General features: G+C 40.0%; 2 protein-coding genes across 2 annotated transcripts; one reads left to right on the top strand and one right to left on the bottom strand.

The window, feature by feature from the left end:
- The first annotated feature begins 4,338 nt into the window (after positions 1–4,338).
- On the top strand, positions 4,339–7,496 carry pter (phosphotriesterase related). The gene is made up of 5 exons (XM_056392346.1): positions 4,339–4,434; positions 4,907–5,342; positions 5,620–5,885; positions 6,551–6,691; positions 7,263–7,496. The coding sequence occupies exons 2-5, from the start codon at positions 4,911–4,913 to the stop codon at positions 7,471–7,473; spliced, it is 1,050 nt and encodes a 349-aa protein (XP_056248321.1). The 5' UTR covers positions 4,339–4,434; positions 4,907–4,910; the 3' UTR covers positions 7,474–7,496.
- A 1,154-nt stretch (positions 7,497–8,650) lies between these two features.
- On the bottom strand, positions 8,651–10,757 carry c1ql3b (complement component 1, q subcomponent-like 3b). The gene is made up of 2 exons (XM_056392347.1): positions 9,784–10,757; positions 8,651–9,427 (listed from the first exon to the last, which is right to left on the bottom strand). The coding sequence occupies exons 1-2, from the start codon at positions 10,402–10,404 to the stop codon at positions 9,248–9,250; spliced, it is 801 nt and encodes a 266-aa protein (XP_056248322.1). The 5' UTR covers positions 10,405–10,757; the 3' UTR covers positions 8,651–9,247.
- Positions 10,758–22,209: the final 11,452 nt, after the last annotated feature.

Genomic DNA, 22,209 nt, shown 5'->3' with positions numbered 1-22,209 from the left:
GTTCTCGACCTGACCAACCGCCGAAGTGTGGTTGGCCTGAATTAGGAGTGGGGTCACTGGGCCGAGCTGGAATGGAAACCCAGAAAAACCCTTATATAAATCAGCATGAACTACATGACAGTAATTTTAGTCACTAAAATAAATCAGTTCTTATATATAAAGTTCCTCTTTAACAACTGTCTTACCTGGTATGAGCCCATGGCCTTAATCTGAGTCACGATGGCCATGTTGACTTGATCACATGGCACTGCAAGCAACCTAGGAAGAGAAGGCGTAAAAGATAATTCTATCTATCTATCTATCTATCTATCTATCTATCTATCTATCTATCTATCTATCTATCTATCTATCTATCTATCTATCTATCTATCTATCTATCTATCTATCTATCTATCTTCATTCTTCATGGAAGACTGGAAATCTAAATGAGGACTAAATTCTCACCAGACAATCTTGCAGAAGGCGTGTGTTGTTTCCGTTCTTTCGCCACTTGTGATGAAGCACATTCCCAAAAAGAGAGCGCAGGCCACAACCAAAGTCCTCACAGCCATGATGAAGTTTGTTCCTTGTTCCAGAGGCGATGTTCTCACAGTCACTGTGTGAATGTTTCTGCTGTCGGGGTTTATATAGTACACTGCATGAAAAAGAACAACTCAGCTTGTCACATGGACCCGTGGAAAAGGTGATTTGCATGACCCTTTGCGTGAACAGTATGGCATCTTTCAAACCAACAGGATCAGATCCAACAGCTTCAATTCAGCAGAGGCCCCTCAAACAAAAATACCAGTTCATTTTTAGCATTTTTGCTTAGAAATGATTTAATCGATGAATCGACCAATCTGTCACCTATTACAGTCATTTTTGGTTGATTGACATAATTGATTAATCGACCACATGGTTCACCTATAGTCTGGTTTAATCAGGAGCTGGAAATTTTTTTTATCTAAACAGCTTTTTAATCCTTTTCTACAGTCAAAAGATTTCTTATTGTAATAGTAGCCTAAGGTCGTACTTAAGTGAATCTTCAAACTTATGCTCCTCAGCATGTCTCTTTCTCTAAACTTACCTCAATCAAAAAGTTGTTCCTTAAACCTGTTCTTTATGCAGCAACCACTGGCTTTTACACATATTTCATTCATTACTTTCAAAGCAATTAATGTCTTAGATGATGCATTCATCTCAAAGGTATATGTTTATTCTGCAGAGCTTTTACTCCTCTGTGCTTCAAATGCAAAATATAGCAATATACTGTATGTACATATGATGCTGCAAAGTGTGGATAAACCTGTTCTCATACAATTATGTACTTTTGGTCTGGGGCTTCACGGTTTGGGTCAAGCCCCTTGGTTTCAGTTATACAGTGATAATACATACAGTGATATTATAGAGAATAATGTGCTTCAAACTTGGTGGAAAGGGTTTTGACATGAATACACCTGGCTTTTACCCACAGTCAGGCCCGTGACCAAATCTAGTGCTGAAGAACTCGCCTGCAAACTGACCTGAACTGTATCTAATAGCTTTGGGATGAAGTGTAACGCAGCCTTATCGCCCAACATCAGGCCGACCTCACTAATGCTCATGTGGGTGAATGGGAGCAAATCCTCGCAGCCACGTTCCGACATCTTGTGAAAAGCTTTTTTTTAGAAAAGTGGAGACTGTTGCAGCAGCATATTAATGCCTGTGGTTTCGAAAGGAGATGTTCAACAGTTATATATGAGTGTGATGTTGAGGTGTTGACATACTTTTGGCCATGTAGTGTATATGATATGTTGATAGTCCTACTTCTAAATGTCAGAGTAAGTCAAAACTGTGAGCTTTATTTTCATCCACTTTAATAAAACTGATTATTTCCTCCTTGATTGATACCTATTGTTTCTTTTACTATACAATTACAGTTTGTACTTAGACACAGTTTTTCAGCTATTTTAAGTGAATACTGTTTTCTGCTATTAACAGTGATTTTGTTTAGTTTTTTTAAGCAGAGTTCATAGGAAGAAGTATAAGGCAGAAGTTAAGGTAGAGTTACTCTGAAGACTCCCGTCCTCTGACTGAATAAAACTTACATTAAAGCATAATTTTGATCACATTTTCCTGCCTGTGTATCATCACGAAACATGTGCCTCTGCTTAAACGCTGTAGTTCAGTGTGGAGTTTACAATTCATCAGTTTCATTGTGCTCATAATTCATGATCACACTGTTACTTCTTGAAACAAACACGCCTATTGATTCACGATGCTCGAGGCTCTGGACGGTCTAATCAGCATGAAAATGAGATAAAGAGCAGAAACAACAAACAGAACACCTGACTAAACCATTGGCTTTTATTGTCACTCATGTCATTTAAATTAACTGAAAGCACCCCAGTCCCCCCTCAGGCAAGAGTATATTTCTACTTTCATGTAAAGCATTTTGAGTGGCTGTTAATATTAGAAAAGCAATATATACATGCAGTCCATTTACCATTTACAAGGGTGGGCTACTGTGTGTTGTTTGGAAAAATTAAAAAAAAATATAAATCTGATGTTTTACTACCAGAGCATTTGGTTCACATCTAACTGCAAAATATGTGCCTCCTCTCTGTCTGCAGAGGGCACCAGACCACAACACTCAACTGTTCCTCCTCTCCATGCTGCTGGCTTGAGGTCAGTCTTTTTCTGTCAATTCAGTATAAATACCAAATATATAAATGCAGAAAACAAACAAACAAAAAAATACAGTTTAAAGATAGTTCAACACTGAGTTTAGATAAATAGGCCATGCTTTCAGTACATTTCCACCTCAAATGTGATGGTTCTTCCATCAGGACTGAACAATAGCCTCAGCAGTAAATCATTACAGAGTCCTCAAAAATTACACAAACTCAAACTCCCTTTAATGTCTGAGATGTTTCCCAGGCGGCCTGTCCACACGAGAGAGGGCCGTTTTAGTCATCCGCTCTCCTTGAGAACCTCCCTGTGGTCGTGTCCGTCTGAAACGTGTCAGCCATGCAGATGAATGAGAGTGACCAGCTTCTCTTGTCACTAATGAGGAACCCTGCAGTGGGATGGTACTCATGAGGAGCAGCACTCCAAAAACTAATTTGCCATAGGGAGTTTGTATAATTTTTGAGTTGGTAAATTCAATTTGTATCCCTGCTGCCTACAGACATCACAGTGGCTGACTGTGCTGATTTTGTTTTTCAGCTTATTATCAGTGGCGATGCTTAATATGTTAATATATTAGAGGTGTTTTACTTTCAGTTTAACCAGTTTTATTTCATAGATTTTCATGATCTGTCTTTTTGGGCTTTATATCAAAATTTAGTCTTAGCATCATTTTGTATTCTGCTACAGTACATTATATATTTCTAAAGTAATTTCTGTTTAATAAAATTATTATATTTATTATTTCAAATAATAAGTGATTAAGTAGATAAGTAAAGTTTATTTGTATGGCACCTTTCTAGATCAGGTGTTTCTCCACAATAAATGGACATAGAAATAAATGAAACTAAACTAAAGTAAGTCTAAGCAGGTGGGTCTGGGGCTGCTTTTCAAATGTGTCCACAGATCTTGATTCCACAGTTCCTGTTTTCAAACAGCTGAAAAAAAATTACACAAATAAAAATAGTCACTGCATGTAACCCTGACCACCGCCCACTCCTTAGCTAATAAAGACGAGAACACTTCATCCAGCCTTGAACATGAAAACTAAACACAGTATGTTTCCTTTAAATCGCAGCTGTTCCTCTGTTCCACAGAGTAGTCATCTCGCCAACAAACGGATGGCACAGGCTCTACAGTATGATGGTTGTTTGCTCAGCCATTTGCAGAGATGGTCAGTGCAATGGTGACTGTTCACAGGGCAGTTCCCTGCAACAGCAGACCAAATGCTGCTGTGGGGACCATCTGCTCAGTGTACAGCACAGAAACAAAGAGTCACAGTCTGTCTCCCAATCGCTGCATCATCTTCACATGTTCTCCTCAAATTACTAAAACATACATATATTGTATATTGTATTATACATATATTTGTCAGATTTTAAAGGACAGTTCATTACCCATTTGCCAGTAACTGAAATGAAGACCTGTAATATGTTGTGGTTATGTAAATCTGTAAATCTATTAAATCACGTGCTTCTAAGTTAAACTATTTGGTACCATTCTCTAATACACCACCATGTATAAAGGGTTTATACATTCAAACCAATTATATATACATATATATATATATATATATATATATATATATATATATATATGTATATAAGGCTATATTTCTGTAAACTTTGATCTGACATACACCCCGCAGACCTGCTGTCAGCAGTACTAAACTCTCGTAATATCTCGCGATGAAAGGCACTTCCCATGTTGCTGTGTTAATCTGTGAGCGGTGGAGCAGCTGTTTGTGCTCGGCCGGTGATAGGAGTGGACCGCTGTAACCGAAACAAGGTCAGCAAAGTGTTTCAGCAGTTTAGATGCAATCAATGATTTCAGCTGATGAAAGCTGAAGTATTCGCCTCCCTCGTGCTGCAGCACTGACTTCACTGCACGTTTTTTCGGTTGATTTTAACGAGTTTCAAGTTGTACTTTTACAAAACGCTGCTTTGTTGTTAGTCAACTACTACTGTGCTGCAATAGTTACTCATATTTTGCCAAATATAGCAAATGCTGTAAGAGGGAAGCGATCAAAGTAATTTAGCCTTCAGCTGGACACAAGTTTTAATGAGGATTAGAATTTGCAATTCCCAGTTCAAAGGTCTCTCTCCTGCACTCACCATGAAGTCAGCCTGGTCAATGAGTTGTCAGAGCTTCTTTTTACAAACACACTCCTGTTGTAAAGACCTGCTAAAGCTTTAGCACGTAGGGTATTTGTCTCAGTTATAAATAAATCTGTAATCTGTGTCCTTTCAAACTGTGGCAGCATCATGTCAGAGTTGACCGGGAAGGTCCAGACTGTCCTTGGTCTAGTGGATCCAGACCAGCTGGGCCGCACTATGACCCATGAGCACCTGACCATGAGCTTCGAGTGCTGCTACTTCCCACCTCCTCCAGGTGATGAGACGGTGGCGGAGAACCCGTTCCAGATGCAGCACATGCACTGGCTGAGACAGAACCCCTACAGCTGCCACGAGAACTTGCTCCTGCAGCAGGAGACCGGCGCCGTCCGGGACGAGCTGCTGGCCTACAGGAAGGCCGGCGGGGGCACGATAGTGGAGAACACCACCACGGGCATCGACCGGGACCTGCCCACCCTCCGGCAGCTGGCCAAGGACACCGGGGTCCACATCATCGCAGGAGCAGGCTACTATGTGGACTGCACCCACACTGAGGCCACCAAGAAAATGAGTGTGGAGAAGGTGTGACCCAGTCTGAGAGCGAGTGTAGCAGCAGCTACTCTGGCACACACACTTTTGTCAGGAAGTTTAAAACAATTTTATGTAAACTGTGGAAGCTTCATAAATATGTGTGTGTGTCTGGAATAGGATGCTGATACTGTATGTCTAAGTCATAAAATGAGAAGAACGCATCAAGCTTGATAAAGAAATAGAGAAATCAGAAACGTGCCGTCTGAATATGATATGTAAGGTGCAATGTTTTCCTTCTTTAACTAACTCCCGATTCCCTGCGCATCAGCTCACAGACATCATCGTCAGTGAGGTGCTTCACGGCGCAGACGGGACAGACATCCGCTGCGGTGTGATTGGAGAGATTGGCACCGGCTGGCCCATCACAGAGAGCGAAAAGAAGGTGCTGAGGGCCACGGCTCACGCTCAGGCTCAGCTCGGCTGCCCCGTCATCATTCATCCCGGCAGAAATCCTGCCGCTCCGGCTGAAGTCGTCCGGATTCTCCAGGAGGCCGGTGGTGACATCAGCAAAACTGTCATGTCTCACCTGGACAGGTGAGTTGCTTGGTCACTGCAGAGATTTTGTTGACAGTGTGGTAAGCTTTTTATTGGTTAAGGTTAAAAATTAAAGCCACATCTTCCATATGCCCCGGCCCTCGTGTCATGTTGCTACTTGAACCACTAGCGTTTGTTTTTCTCCCTGGTTTTACTATAAATAAATGTGTTAGAATTGATTATTCGTACATTTCACCACATCTCCACATGAATATATCTTTAGCTCTGTATGTGCTGGAAGAAAAGCAGCAGTTATGAGATAATCCATAAGATAATCAACTAATTTGCACTTTCTCCTCATTTCGTCTATTCACATTCCATCACTGGAAACCTTTTCCAAGCTGAAGTGAGATGAAAGGAAATCTTGTTTACCATGAACAGAGGGGATCAGTGTCTTCTTAGAGAGGAAACACAAGTTTAGTTTTGAAAGCACAGGGACATAAAGTCTGCATGGAAATGTGTTTAAACTGATGTGCTCTTTGGGGGAAAAAAAAAACCTGGTTATGTTTCAGTTAAAATAAGTCAAAACTGAAAATGACAAGCCTTACTGTTTTACAACAGATCAGCAGATCGCTGGTATTTTTGCATGATTAGGAAATTGAATAAAACATTTTAAGAGAAATTTAGCTCCTTGACTTTATCCTCTTTCTGTTCTGTTCCTGCAGGACTATATTTGATGAGGGTGAACTGCTTGAGTTTGCCAAACTGGGGAGTTACCTGGAGTATGATCTGTTTGGAACGGAGATGCTGAACTACCCGTATAACCTGGAGGTGGACATGCCCAGTGACATCCAGAGAGTTAAAGCGTGAGTGCCGCTGCTCAGGGTTAAACTCGTCTTTTCAGAGTGACATTTGTGATTGGAACTATCAGTGCGGTCACACTTGTAGACTGCACTGATTTGTGACCAATTCACACTTTAATGTGTGTCCTCTGGGTTGGATCCAATTTCCTTTTAGTTTGAGAGAATCCCTCTATATTTTTTTTTTTTTTTTAATATGTACGGTATATAGCGTTAGCGTTAGCGTTGTTGGATGAAAATTTAGTTTTTGTGTTTAACCCTGTGTGGAGAGAAGTGTGTGTCCTACAGCTTACTCATAGAAACTGTGAGACACTGATCTCCCACCACAGTGCAGGGAGGAGTGACGAATGAGTTGTGTCGCGCCGGAGATATTCACATTCTGGCCAGACTTTTGTTTGCACGCACACACACACACACACACACACACACACACACACACACACACAACACACACAGGACAGGTTTAGTAACGCACGAAGTCCGAATGGCAATGACGTATACTCTTAAGCGTAAAATTATCAGTTGTTGTACTGTCCAAGGTCTGATGGTTTTCACAAGTTTCTTTGTTTGTGTTCAGCTTGGCGTTCCTGGTAAAGGAGGGCTACGAGGACAAGATTGTGGTCGCACATGACATCCACACCAAGAACCGCCTGACCAAGTACGGAGGCCACGGCTACTCTCACATCCTGAAGAACATTGTGCCGAAGATGCTGATGAGGGGCATCTCGCAGCACCAGGTGGATAAGATTCTCATCAACAACCCGAAACACTGGCTGACCTTCAACTAAAACAAACAAAAAAAAAAAGAGAACGGAGACAGGCGCTTTGATGTAGAGATTATTTTATCTTCAGATGATGAATGAACAATGAATATTCTTAAGATCTTGAGCAATAATCACATTCCAAAGTGAGTCGTAAATGTGCTTTTGGGCCCCTAAACCAATAAGCTTCACAGCGTCTTTGTCTTTAATGTCAATGTTCTTCAATTTTTCAGCAAAGCAAAATGTTTTGTAACATCTTTTTCAATGGAAAATAATTACAAACTGTTTCATCCAGCTGGAAGAGTTTTTACAGAGATCCTTATTAATTAAAGCTTCATTTTAAATTGTGATTATACATTATTCACACAAGCAAATGATATAAAAGGAGCCTTGCAGGATCACAGTGCCTCTCATTAGCAGTCTTGTTTTGGTCCAATTTATGCCACAAAAAAAACAGCTCTTGTCTGCAGAAATGTGAAAGAAAAATAAGTCAAACATTTCCCGTTCCGTGGAGGTATTGTCTACGGCGGTGCTGACAAATATGGTGCTAATTGATTTTTCAATTCCAATGTCAGTGTCGTAGCTGCTGTCTCTGTATTTGTAAGTGACATTTCTGCAAACATGCGGTATGGAGGGAAAATAATGAGCGTTTTAGTAATCAGTATGCTGCTCTGCTCTCGACACATTGCGGCTGTGTTAGATGAGTCGTCCTGTTGCCCCTCAGTGGGTGCCTGGGTGTCTATGGGAGGCCGACTGTCTGGCAGGTCCGGATGAAGGACACGTTCTCCTCTCACCTGGGAACAGGTGGCTTCACAGGGTGACTTCACCACATGATCAATGGCAGGATTGCAACAGCTGACTTGTGCGCCGTGAAAAACTATATAACTTTGATTAATCTCCCGAGAGGGTGACAAGAGTGAGGCAGAGAATTTCATTTTTACATTATACTTTACATTCTAGCCGGCAGTCTTATCAGGAGGGGCTTAACAACCAGCAGGCAGATCGATGAACATTTTTGATCTCGAGGAAACATTTCTGTCCGTGTGACTGTCCAGCTTTGTGACGGTGACTAACTATCGGGCCACCCTGTTGGCCCAACCAGCTGTTGTATTGAGACAGACAAGACTAATGGGTTGCGATGATGAGTTTGTGACAGTGCTTCAATGTGAACATCAGAATGGCCCTTTACAGATTTCTATTTCTCTTTAAAGTCTTTTTTTTTTTTTTTTTAATGCTGCACAGAGTTAAACTGTTAATTTCTTTAATCATGCATCACTACAGCTTTAAACATTATCACTCAGAGTGCAACAACTATCACATATGTTTGAGAAATAAAGCACACATGGACAAGCAACACTGTGAACAGAGTGGTGATTATGTATCATTTTAGCATCTATACTTCAGTATTAAAAGTCAATATATTTTTTAATCTACATTCACTCAGTATGTGTTAACCACAGCAGCTACAGTATGTTTGACACATCAGCAAACTTAATTTGTGAAGCTAGAGTTCATTCAAGTGCACTAATCAATCCGACAAGGGTACAAGTCAACGCTGTATAAAGTAAATCTCATTATTACTATCCTGTAATTACACTGTAAGCGCATCGCTATTGCAAAGAACAGTCATTGTCTCTCTTTTTTTCGCACGACTTCCTCCACATCTTCCTTCACCCTTTTTGCAATATGGAGATGGTGAGCTCTGTCTCTAATAATCCATCTGACATTGAATTGAGACCGAGCAATGAAGCAAGCTATATGCAGAGCAGATCCCCCTCCCTCAGCAGAACTCTTCCGTGTTTCAATCAGCGTACAACATGAAGCCGGTGAAGGTGCTGTACTTGTTGTTGTTGCCCCCGTGCGCCTTCCCGCCATCCAGTTTGATGTAAATCTCGTCCCCGGGCTCGAGGTGTAGGACCACACTGTTGCTGGCGTAGTCGTAGTTCTGGTCGGCGTCTTGGGCGATGGCACTGGCTCTCACCTGGAAGACAAAAGGTGTTATCTCTAGTGATGAAACGGGTCTTTTATTTTGACATCAGAGCTGTGGACAGCTCCATCACGTGAGGTCAACTCACTGATGACAGGCCATGTTCACTTCAGTTCAGCCTTAAAATAACCCTCGAACAACTCTTTGTACTTAGAAGTGTGTGGGAAAGGTATTCTTGGAGTGCCTTTCTGTGTAGAACTGTGCGTAAAACGTGTGCGTAAAAATGCGGGAATTTAAATTTGTTCGTAAAATTAGCGTGTCTCCTCGCTTTGTATCGTAAAAAAAAGACCACATAGATATGGTTATTGAGTAAAGCTATTGTTACGTAACTATACCATGAAACGTCATACCTGATTGTTTTTACAGAGGTCAGCCCACATGCTGGTTCCATCTCCGCCCCGCATCAGCACATGGTAAACAAAGAAGTAAATCCCCGGTATGGAGCAGGTGAATTTCCCTGTGGCGGGATCATAGTGGTTGCCAAGGTTTGTGACTACGTCGTCGAATTTCAGCACTTCATATCCCTCATGCTGCTTCTTCAGTCCTGCATAAAATGCAATCTTTGGGACTGTGTTGTAAGTGGCAGCGCTGATGGCACCGTTGGGCCCATTTACTCCGGGTGCTCCGGGTGGACCCGGAGGGCCCGGTACCCCTCTCTCTCCGGGAGGACCCGCAGGTCCAGGTGGCCCGGGCTCGCCAACCGGACCCCTCGGTCCCATCCTCCCGGCGCGCCCCGGCTCCCCTTGAGGACCTTGGATAAACGTCGGAAGCGACTGGACCAGGCGGTTGTCTTTGATCGGGTTGGTTGCCTTGGCCGTAGCTGTAGCTGCGGTCCCGTGAGAGTCGCACACCATTTGACAGGATCCGAGCATCTCGTAGCGGGCAGGAGTCCCGGCGGAGTTCACCACGACAGGGATCAGAACCACCAACACCAGCACCAGCGCGACGCCACAAACACCAGTTGCGATCATCTGCGCTCTGCGGATTCGCGGTGTTCTCCGGAGTGGATGGTCTTCCAGCCTGCTTGTGGGCGATATCTTTGCAGAGATGAGAATTTCACCTGTTCTTGTATTATACTGCAACTTTTGGAGGCGAAATGGTCATTTAAATGTTTATGCGCAAAAGTAACCATCCACAATCTTTACGCGCTGCAATATCCGTCCAATTGGTTCATCTCCACTTTCTCACCGCGAGAAAAACAACAGCAAAAGACTTTCTGAGAGGAAAAACTAAACAATCTGCGTTATGTGATTGTGCATCACAAAGTCAGCTGCTCAAGTTTCTGCCCACCACGGTGCCACAGGAGAGAATGGGCTAGAAAATTAAGCGTTACCCGTTTCAGTGTTTGGAGAGTGAGGGGAGGGGTGGAGGTGATGGATGGGTTAGAAACCATGCATTTCTTCAATCAAAAGAGAGAAAGTGAGCAACATGCACACATCGATGCAACTTTGAAGCTTTGAAACGTGACTACCTTATTTTATGCATTTGTTTTGTGAAGTCAGGGAAGGTGCTTTGTGTCATTTAAACGGGGTTTTAACACTGTGCTCGTAACGTTACATCCCACAAAATGTTATTAACACTTATCCAAACAGCTCTAAAGGTCTTGAGCATAGTTAGGCTCATTAAAAGACAAAAAGCTATACTTCTTTGGCACCTGGTCACACCTTAGTGGTTCCCTGTGTCCAATTTATCATTTGGAGAAAATCTATAGAGCCACTGAAAGGAAGGAGGGAGTCACTAGGAGCTGGCAGTGAAGGATGACTTCACACAGATATACTGATGAAATGCTGAGGCATTTAAAGAGGAAATAAGATGAAATCAAGTAACTACCAATATTTATTTAACATTAGCAGCTGTAAGTTAAAAATCGTTGGTGGTTATATTGTAATAAGTGGGTAATAGTTGTTGTTTTTTATCCAACTGAATTTCAAATTATCTATAAAATGATCCAAACAGTCCATCATATTTATGTCTAAGATAATGATAAAAGTTAAGCACAGTGGGGGGGGGGGGGGGGGTTCTGAGGTTTGAGTGATGAAGGGCTAATTCTTCATGAGGAGGGCAGATGATGATGTGCACATGAATGCAGAGGCTGTCACTGTGTCCATGGCACCTCGCAGCCAGGTGGAGAGATAGATGAACAGGAAGGAAATAGATAGCCTTGTTTGTTTGTTTGTTTGTTTGTTTGTTTGGGAGGAGGAGGGTGGGATGATTGCAGCATGGATGAGAATCTATGGAAGTTCAAATGCAATAATGTATGTTGTTGAATCACGATCTCAAAATGTGCCAGACAGAACTGTTCACGCTTAGGAAGGCATAGTTAAAAGGGCCATATAAAATCAATATAAAAATATTCAGCTGTATAAGTTGACAACAAATACTAAAGATTGATCCGTTTAAAGTGTATCTCAGTTTCTTAATTTGCAGAAGCTTCATAACCTCCTTGATCCATCATACAAAAGATTGAGGGGCAGACGGCCTTCTATGAACCATGGCAATTGTGAAGCTAACAATAAAACTAATTCTACCGCATTTGACTGATATGAAGTTGTGCAATGTTCTAAGGAGGTTACATCAAATATTGTCGTATTTCTGTCTACTGTGTTGTGGCAGCTATAGGAGAGCACATCAAATATCCAGAAATCATGCATGACCAGAACACATGCTGCTGATTTATGCTGCTGATGTCTGGTAACATGCAGGGCAGCTGACAACAGAACTGAATACATTTTGGGCTACTTTAGCAAGTATATGAACATAGATGAGGAGCGAATGCGATTAAAAACAAGATCCTAAGTGATGTCAGGTATAGTATAGTCTAGTCTCGCATAGCCAGACCTATCTCCACAGAGCTGTGTCAGCACTGGAGAATGGTCCGGCTGCACCCATTATCATTCTGCTATAATTACCACCGTGCGGTTGTATAGCTTAAATTGTTTTTGCAGAACATTATGATGTCACAGTGAAGTTGACATTTGACCGTTTGGATGTAAAAATGTCATCACTTAGTCAATAGTCAATGTTTGTGCCGGATGTAAAGAAATTCCCTCTTGGCGTGGCCTGATATATCACATTCACATGAACATGGGGTCACCATGACCTTGAACTTTGACCTTTGCACACAAAAATCTAATCATTCCATCTTTGGGTCCACAGCCGCCCTCCAGAGAGGGAGTATTGTTTTTGTTATTGTTGGCGGATGGAGGTGTTAAATACCTTTAAAGCTCGAACTGTTCTGTTTTTGCGTGACCCAGGTTCATCACCTTGGGTTTATTATCTTCAACCTTAGCAAGAAGTAATAGAGAAGCACATGTGAGACGATGAGTGGTTATATTTCTCACAATTTTCCTGGTGGCCTTCAATTACAAATTTCAACTGGGATTAAATAAAAAGTATCACAGAGATTTAGTTCAAAGTGTATTATTGGCATTAATTGATTTTTGGTCACTTGTTGGCAGTGAAAACAAGCTGTATAAATACATAAATACATTTACACATTTAGCAGCCACGTAGAAACATCAGTATTCATTTGGAGTCATGTTTCTGTCCACCTGCTGATTGTAAGTCCAATTTTTACTCCAATTTTAGCTCTGTTTGGTTTCCACTAACGTCTGAGAGAAATATGTAGCTTTTTAGCTGCTGAATGTTCTACTATGTTCACCAGGTAACAGCTATCTTTGTGTGCTGTTCGGTGCCGGGCAGGTAGCATACACTGGATTTTTAAAGCAGTCCACAGGCCTCAACATGCAGCTTTTTTCAGTGGAAACTACCTGTAGAGGCCAAAAATGACACTGATGGTGTGGTGCACTGAAACAGTAATGCTGCAGGTCGTAAAACAAAAACAACAAGCTGAAAGATACTAAAATGCTTCATAGAGCTGAGGAAACCCTCTCACTACAAATGACCACTTAGACATCACATGTTACACGTTACACATTGTGCTCAAGGTTAAAAGAATTTTGGTTAGTTCACATACAGGATCTCTCTAGCACATTTGTTGGTTTGTCTGTGTTCTGCTTATTGGTTTTTAAATGGGTGGGGCCAACATTCAGATGTGCACCAATCAGGATTTAACATGTGATTCAGAATATAACAGTTGTTTCTGATTAAACCCAATGACAGTATATAATAATGGGCAACATGACGGCTCCTTAAAAATAAAGTCAAATCATCTTGATTGCCCCCTAGTGGCTGGCTGCAGTATAGGTCGTAAACCCTTCCCCCTCCATGTTAGCGGATGGGACATGGGCCAAATACATTTTTCCCAAATATTGTTTCCGTTCAAATGTTGATATTTCTGATAAGTTTGGATTTAATTAGCTATTTGATGCTATAAAACTTGAGTGTAACGTCATGATTGACAGCCATGATTGACTTGCAGCTGGGTCATGTAGGTGAGCGAGACCTCAATACCACGGCTCCACTCCCTGATCACTACTGCGGACTCTGGCTCCAAATGATGTCATCAGCACAAGATGGCAGCTCTCGCTCTGGGATATTTTGGCTTCATTTTTGTACAGTGGGAAGAAGCAGAGATGCGTCATCCATCTATATATATATATATATATATATAGTCATTGATTAAACCACATCCTCTCAGTCCTGATGAAGTTTTTGGTTTTGGATTGAGTTGCACCAACCATTCTTGAATCCATTACTAAGTTTGTACATATGGTCCTTCGTAAGTTTTTTAACTACCATTGGACTTGCATTGCCATTGTGCCATTAAAACTTACAAAATGTCCTCACTAGTACATTTAAAACATTTAAATCTTTGACCATATGCGTTTCACTTTTAAAAGGTATTATATCAACATTAGCCCTGTCACTTGGTTCAATTAGTTATACAATAGTTACACCTGGCAATTACTGGGTGTAAATATGTAGAATCAACTCATCTCTACATAAGAACTGGTTTGTGTGATGTGACCTGTTCTAATCCATTCACTTGGTAAATACTTATGTTAGAAATAGGAGTCTCAATTTATGAACAGGTGGTGCAACTGGCTCTGTGTCAAACTCTTAATGTTTGCTGTGTTTTTGTGCATTTTTAGTCATGACTATATAAATTCATAAAGATGAATGTTTTTTTTTTTTTTTTATCTATGCATTTTTGTTACAGTTGACAGTAGTTTGGGAAGGCACTGCATGTGAGCTAAAATACATTATAATTTCTAAAGGAACACATTTTCTGTGGGATGGTTGCAAAGTGAGAGATAGAATAGTATATAATAGAATAATATATAAAGACACACATGCACACGCAGGCTCACACAGTGGGACATACTGTGGTGCTATGAGTCAGTGAACACTTGTTAGTGGTCAGGCTCTTTCCCTCCAGTTGGCACGAGCCTCTAGTGACTCAGGGAGACTTGTCGACCAGGAGCCAGAGTGAACAGCAGTGTCAAAATACACCAAAAGCTGTGGGAAGAAGACGCAACTTGTATTAGAAATCTTTTCACAGTATCACACCAACTGAATCACAGTGTACATTTTTTTCTATTTCTGACAAAAAAAGAAAGAACAGCAACAATCTTGCAGGTGTCCAAAGTTGACTTTCATCACTCTTTTCCAGCACAAGATCTTAGTTACCCAGCTCACCTCTGCCGGCATATTGAAAGATTCCTCTGGTGGTGGAGAGCCCTGACAGGTTGTTTTGAGTCTCGGCTTTGGAGTTCATTTACAACCAGTCAAGCAGGAGTCCTGTGGGAGCCTGATGATTTTTGACATCCGGACAAGCAGATGTTCAGAGGACATGAATAAAACATACAGCCCATCTGACCACAGGCCGGAGGCTCTGCGAGTGTCTAATGAAATATGAGGCGTGATTTCAATTCACACGCTACAAAAAAATCCCTTTGTCAGTAACTGTGATGCTGCATGAAAAATGTATGACATTTATGTAGCCTGACCTGGGTGGCTAAGCAGGGTTCAGTTGTGGTTATGACAATCAAAGCTGAGACAGGTTTGTCAAACAATTTGTGCGTTGAATGGAAAAGAAACTGAATGGACTCCTTATTACCAGCCAGGAATACTAACAGAAATATTATGTGACCACCGACACCCAAGTGTTTATCAACTGATAAAACACCATGTGTGCCGGGCAGTGATAAGATGCATGTCCCTTAAGTACTTTTCACACGTTCTGCTCTTTCAGAATTTGAGCGTTTATTTTTCTTTTCCACAGAAAATGCCAGTGAAAAGGCTGGGCTCAACAGTTCAGCTCAGCAGGGGGATAACAGAATGCGTTACCACACCACCCACTCAAAGCTGGTCCTGTAAGGTATTTAAGATGGATAAGCAATCACAATCGTCCAGGGTGGGACTTAAGTTGTATACTGGAAAACGGGGCTTTTCATTCAAGTGAGAATCAAGGTGTGATTGATGATTGTTTTGTTTCATTTCATTATTTGCTTTTAGCTGACAGGCGAACAATTACTTTCAGACCTTAATTTTCATTTGTTGCATGTCCTTGTGTCAGTGTGCTGCTGTTCTTTTCATTCTTCATTTTTCAGCCGTGTGGGAGGAAGTGTTCTGCGTGTACTCTACTCTTGTATGCTATTCTGACAGATTACAATTCACTCAGATTTGTAAACGAATCAAAGCAGTGAGCAAGGTCTTAAAATACTGTGCATCTAAAGTTAAAGCTTCCCGCATGAAGGAAGTATGCAAATACAGATTCTGACTATTCAGATCTTCGAGTACACTCCAGCTTATCTGTAGAGAGAAAAGAAGGACTTGAGAACTTTTGAATACAGGCATTGTGGAAATGCTAGTGTCTGTGGGTTTTCTGTAGTGCCTCCTTGAGGACAGTTTATTAACATTATCGAAACAGGCCGTAAACAATTTCAATGTTATCATTACCCTTTTCTTGAACTCCTTTTTATTAGATTTTAACAAAGTAATTTTTGTCTTTGAGTCTGAAAAGTGGAAAATCTACCAGGACAATCAGACTTTTTTACACTTGTTTTTCTTATGCTAATCGCTTTGTTGCAGATGTTTCGCACAATTATATACATTTTTTTTAATTCTAGTGCAGCCACCTGTCTTATTCTTTGTTTTATTATATACAGCATAAAAATGTTTTATACACAGGTTTAAATTATCTCAATGCAGTGGCATATTTTTCACTTTTTTAAGATAGTGTTTTTATGACTCAGTTAAAGGAGCTATTTGTAAGTTTTGCTATTGCTACATAGCTAACATTAGCATTAACACTTGCACTTACCAGTCTAGAAGAAACGTTGCAAGTTCACCATCCCTTAATTCTTTTACTCACCAAGAGTTGTCCCCAGTTGCAGCAAGCAACCCTCTTGTTTTGCTTCTATTTTTATCACTTCTTTTCTTCTACTGAAGTTAGCATGCTAACCAGCTAGCTCTGGCCTGGTCAGTCCATCTTGTCACTTCCCGTTAGCGAGTCCCTGCTCAGAGGTTGTATTATAACCTCTTATGTTGTAATTGTAACAATGGCCAAAGCTCTTGGCAAGTAAATAACAATTAATGCTAACATTGGCTATGTAGCAATAGCAAAACTTACAAATAGCTCATTTAACTGAGTCATAAAAATAATATCTTAATAAAAGTAGCAAAACATAACTGTCAACCATCAGTTATCTTGGTAGTTTGCCAGTGATTTTACACTTTGCAACAAAATATGACAGTGAAAGTATGAGACATTTTAAATTGGTATATTTGTGTTACAATTTCCTTTGGTTATTACAAGCTCACTGGGTTAAACAATGCTGTTGATATCTATAATTTACATTTGACCATTTCTGACTGTAGCACTACTTACTAATTCAATTAAACGGTCATATTATCTTCTTTGTAACGACTCCACAAGCAGGAGCTCAAAGCTAAACTCCTACAACTATTTCAGAAGAAGATATGTGTTCAGTCTGAAAATCTGTCTGAATTGTTATTTCATTTTACTTGAATCACTATTGAAAAAAGAAAAAAAAGAAATAGATACAGAGATGTGGGCAGTGATGCAAAGCGTCTGGATCCAGGCAATCGATTTTAGGTTCTGACTAACATTAATTTTAAAGGCTGATACCAACATTTTTAGACTTTAGTCACTAGTGGCTAACAGCATCATATCAGACTTTTCAATTCACGTTGTATCACGTATCATTTCACAATAGAACTCTTCAGTGCAGCATTTCAGTGTATAGGAAACTGGGTCACACAGAACGCTCAAAATTGAAACACACATTATCAAAAAAAAAAAAAAAAAAAGTAAGTATTAAGTTATACTCCATTGGATAACTTATGTTTTACAGTGGTGGTGTAGCTGATTACATCTACTCACTGTGTTTAAGCACAAATATGAGACACTTGTACTTTACTTTATACTATAATTAAACTTGCACTTTTCATACCACTACATTTATTTGAGAGTAATAATTATTAGTTACATTGCAGATTAAAAATGTACATATAACTATATGTTTATTTTATAAAATGTAATGTATTTTTCTGGATAAAATTGAATAATTCATCTAAAATAATAACATTTATAACACACTAAAAGGGCCCATTCATCTTAGTGAGTACTTTACTTTTGCTATTACTTGCTGACAACAGTTATGTAAAGGATCATAATACTTCTTCCACCACTGCTGGTTTGGGAAGGAATCTTGGCTGATCAACATTAAGAATTGAAAGGGTCAGTTTCAATTGTTATATTTCAAGCTATAAAAACAATTAAAATCATCTCTGCCTTTTTGAGATTTGGCAGTATGTGTAACTGTCTAAGGAATGCCTGGCCCTGCATTCCAGGAGTGTTTTGATTGCTCACAATAAAACTTCATGTATTGCAACCTGGAATACAGGATTAAAACAAAGGATTATAACAAAACCAAATCCCCCATGCAACAACAACAACATAAAAAAAAATAAGTAGATTGATTTTCATGGAGATGTCAATCGATGCACTGTTTCGCTGATGGCATCAGAGGGTGGAGTGTCACATTTTCTGCCGATGAGATTGAGCGGCAGCGAGGGGCTTAGTGGCAAATACAATCGAGGAGTGTAAACATACCGAGGGCCGCAAGAGGCCGATCAATGCCTCCAGTCTGGGATTGATTAATTACCCCAAGAAAGAGACTGAGGTGTGAGGGCACCAGAGAAACCTGATCAGAACAAGATTTATCACCCAATCTCTGTATCATCACTCCCTCCCTCTCACTGTTTTCTCTTCTTTTACTTTAGTTTTTTTCCAAATCTGCCCTTCTCCATTTAGTATTTACTTGTGTGTGTCGTGTAAAAAAGGGAATGACTAACATTTTTTAGAGGTCAAAAAATAGAAGACAAACTAGGTTATGGAAAACTTTAACATACATTTTCAAATGATATAGCATCCAAATATCAAAGAAAAACAGTTTGAGCCCCTTGACAAATTAACACGTATGGGCTATGAAATCCATAAAGTTCAACAAATTACCTGAAATAAAATAAACTACTGAATATCAACAACACACAATAAAGCTCTATGATAATATTCAATTTACTTTTTTTGTTAGTTCTGAGATTTTTTGAAATGATGCTTCTTCTCTTGAATAAGGGAATAAGCATTAAATAGTGCATGAAATAAGTGACATAAAATTAATTTCAGCTTTGACAATTATAATAGCAAATAAACAAATAATCTTTAGTCAAGGTCCACAAACATTTTCCAAAACCTCCATCTGATTCTGGTCCCACGAAGATTTCAGTTTCCAAGGTCAACTTTTGAAAAAAAAAGTTTTTTTAGTGGTTTTTTTTTTTTTCAAGGGCACATAAAATAAATAGTTGACATTTTGGAAAAAGTGCTTCTCTTTATGTTAAGCTAAGTTAAGATAACTGGTTTCTGGCAGTATAGCCCTATATTTATTAGACAAATATGACAGTGGTATCACTTTTCATCTAATGCAAGCTAAAATAAAAACAACTACTAATTGTCTGCCTTCAATTTCCTCCAGTTGTTGTTGTAGTTTTTATGTTTATGTTTGTTTCAAACTGGAAAAAAAAAACTCTAAGAGAAAAAAAATGGAGGTAATTTGGAAACAAATCAGGCTGACATTCAGAAACAACCAAACATACGAGAAGGGAAGCAGAAATCCTTTTCTTTTTCCTCAGATGTACAATTACATAACAACTAAATGCAAATCATTGTGTTCAACGTAGTGATTGCAACAACAGAGTTTAGCACAACGTTAAGTAGTGGCCACATGTCATGTCTTCAAGAAAACAATGCAGTTGCTGATTGGAGATACTGATGCTTCGTCTGACTCATTCACACACTTTCCACAATGCACCAGTTCCATTTACAGCACGTTTCAATTTGCAGCATAATGACAACATACAGGACAAACAATAGAAGAAGACCTGGATAATATAGTATTTCTGCATAATTTTTCCTTGTTACTAAATTGGTGAGATTTGCTTCACAGAACGATAAGTGTGAGTATCTTAAGAAATTTAGGGAATCACAGAAATATCTTACCCAACACTACTCTGCATAAATCCCCCTTACAGGATAACCCCTTTAGGTCATTCAAGCAAAAAAATAACAAAAAATGCAATCATGACAGGAAAGATTATATCTTCCTGCTTCTAGATTCAAAACTTGAGCCTCAAGATTTTAACCAGATATGTGTTTTTAAAAAAATTACCTCCGGCTCTGTGGGTAATGGAACAAATTTACCTTCCACATCAGCCATTCAGGGCTGAGGATGCTTGACGTCATGGCCTGTTATATTTTTATGTGGATTTTAGCATCCAAAGCAAGGTCCATGTGGTAAGCATATTATTGGCTGATGTAAGGATTTTTAGAGTCAATATGTTAAAATGTGATTTTTTTTTTTTGGGGGGGGGCCAATAAATAAAGCATTTCTCCGCTGTATGTTCTTGGCAGTGTGAAGGAGGAAGCCTTTAGAGCTTTGTTGAAGCAGCTCGAATCAATATTTTCCTATTAGCACTGACTTGGATGACAAGGTTACAGTAGGCTATGTGTTTTTATGAAAGGGGCTGCTTGTTGTAGTGATGAACCCACAGAGAATTATTATCTGACTGCAGATCACTCCGGCTCTACGGAGTGATTTAGTGTTGTTTAACTTGTTATGGTTTCACTGCTCTAATTGGCATAATTTCCACACATGAAATTGTTTTCTTGAATAAATAAATAAATAAATAAATACCCACTGTACACTACCTGTCCAGCACCAAATGGCAGAGGTGGCAACAAGCTGCTAAAGAGCCATACATTTCCTTAAGGCATTGGTGGAGACCCAAAGCAGAGCTAAAACAAGAGTGACTATTGGATTAAAGTCATCAGATTGCCCCGAAATACAACTCTAAATGAACACAAATCAATTTGATTTCACAATCATAATTGTGATTAACTTGCATTTGGATATTTCTGATTGTGTTGACTTTTTGCATGTAAAATTGGTTTGAGTTCTCCATTTTCAATTCTAAATACCTTAAGAGTTAAGGTTTAAGTTCCCTTGGTGTGAGTCTTTGGTGGCATTTTCTGTGGAATCACCTTTCATTTTCATGCTGAATACCAACCAAAGTTGGACCAGCTGAACTTTCCACATACAGAATACTGATCACAACATGATTCACAATTCACAAACGCCACACAGTCTCAATAAGCTCTTCCAGTCCATCATATGTACCTCCTCATATAAGACTGTACATGGTGACTAAAGAGTGGTCATTGTCATAACCAGGAAAGCCACATGACAGTGCTGATGTCTGATGCATGACTGGCTCTCTGTCACCCTACATCCTCACCCGAACTAATGATGACCTTTGATTCCCAAAAGATGTCAAGAGATGAGAGAAAAAATGCAAACGCACCCAATTAATTTAGAGTGAAGAGGACTGGAACGTGTGAGCACGTCATGCTGCTGGAGTGAATGGTGAGGTGCTCCAGGAAAGACAAAGCTCAGTATAATTAGGATTCAGGAGGCCCTTTGTCAAAGATAATTAAAGCTGACAGCCACTGTGGAGTAGAGAGGAAGGGAGCAGAAAACCCCTTCAAACTACAAGCTTCACTTTAACACAGTCTCTACATAGTCATTCAGTCTCTACACCTCACACACACACACACACACACACACACACACACAACCTGCAGTGCCATTCATCATCTCAGCTTGCTTGGAAACTGCATACTAGGCAATAAAATAGATGACAGGCTAATAGAGACAATAAAGACAGTTGTGGTATCTACACATCCGGCCTTTTGAGCCTGAATGAACACTATCATTATTAGAGGTGACGGTTTCAGCTGTGTGCAGACAGCTCACATCTCACCTTCTCACAGATGTGTGTGAGGTCTGAGGAACCACCTTACTCTTTACCACTGAAGCGGAAATTGTCTGCATAACAGAGTCACGACAGAACAACGATTCTGTCCTTTATTTGGCTTCACACATATACTGCCCAAAATTACCACACAGATAAACATCAAATGTTTACCTGTGTGACACTCGGATCTATGAATTGGTTTGATTACACTTTGTAACTTGCTGAGCAGCGCCCCCTGTGGCCATGGGTGGCAATTACAGGATAATTTAACTTATTTTAAAGCTATACCAATAAATATTTTTAAACTATCATTCATCCATCCATTATCTATACTGGGGCTAATCCCAGCTGACATTGGGCGAGGGCAGCGTACACCCTGACACATAGAGACAGAGGCACTTTAGAGTTGCCAATTAACCTATTGTGCATGTTTTTGGACTGTGGCAGGAAGCTGGAGGAAGCCGGAGAGAACCCAT

The sequence above is a fragment of the Seriola aureovittata genome, chromosome 12 (genome assembly GCF_021018895.1).
Source record: "Seriola aureovittata isolate HTS-2021-v1 ecotype China chromosome 12, ASM2101889v1, whole genome shotgun sequence".
Lineage (NCBI taxonomy): Eukaryota > Metazoa > Chordata > Actinopteri > Carangiformes > Carangidae > Seriola > Seriola aureovittata.
Note: the sequence above shows the minus strand (reverse complement) of the source record. Positions and strands in the feature narration are given on the sequence as shown.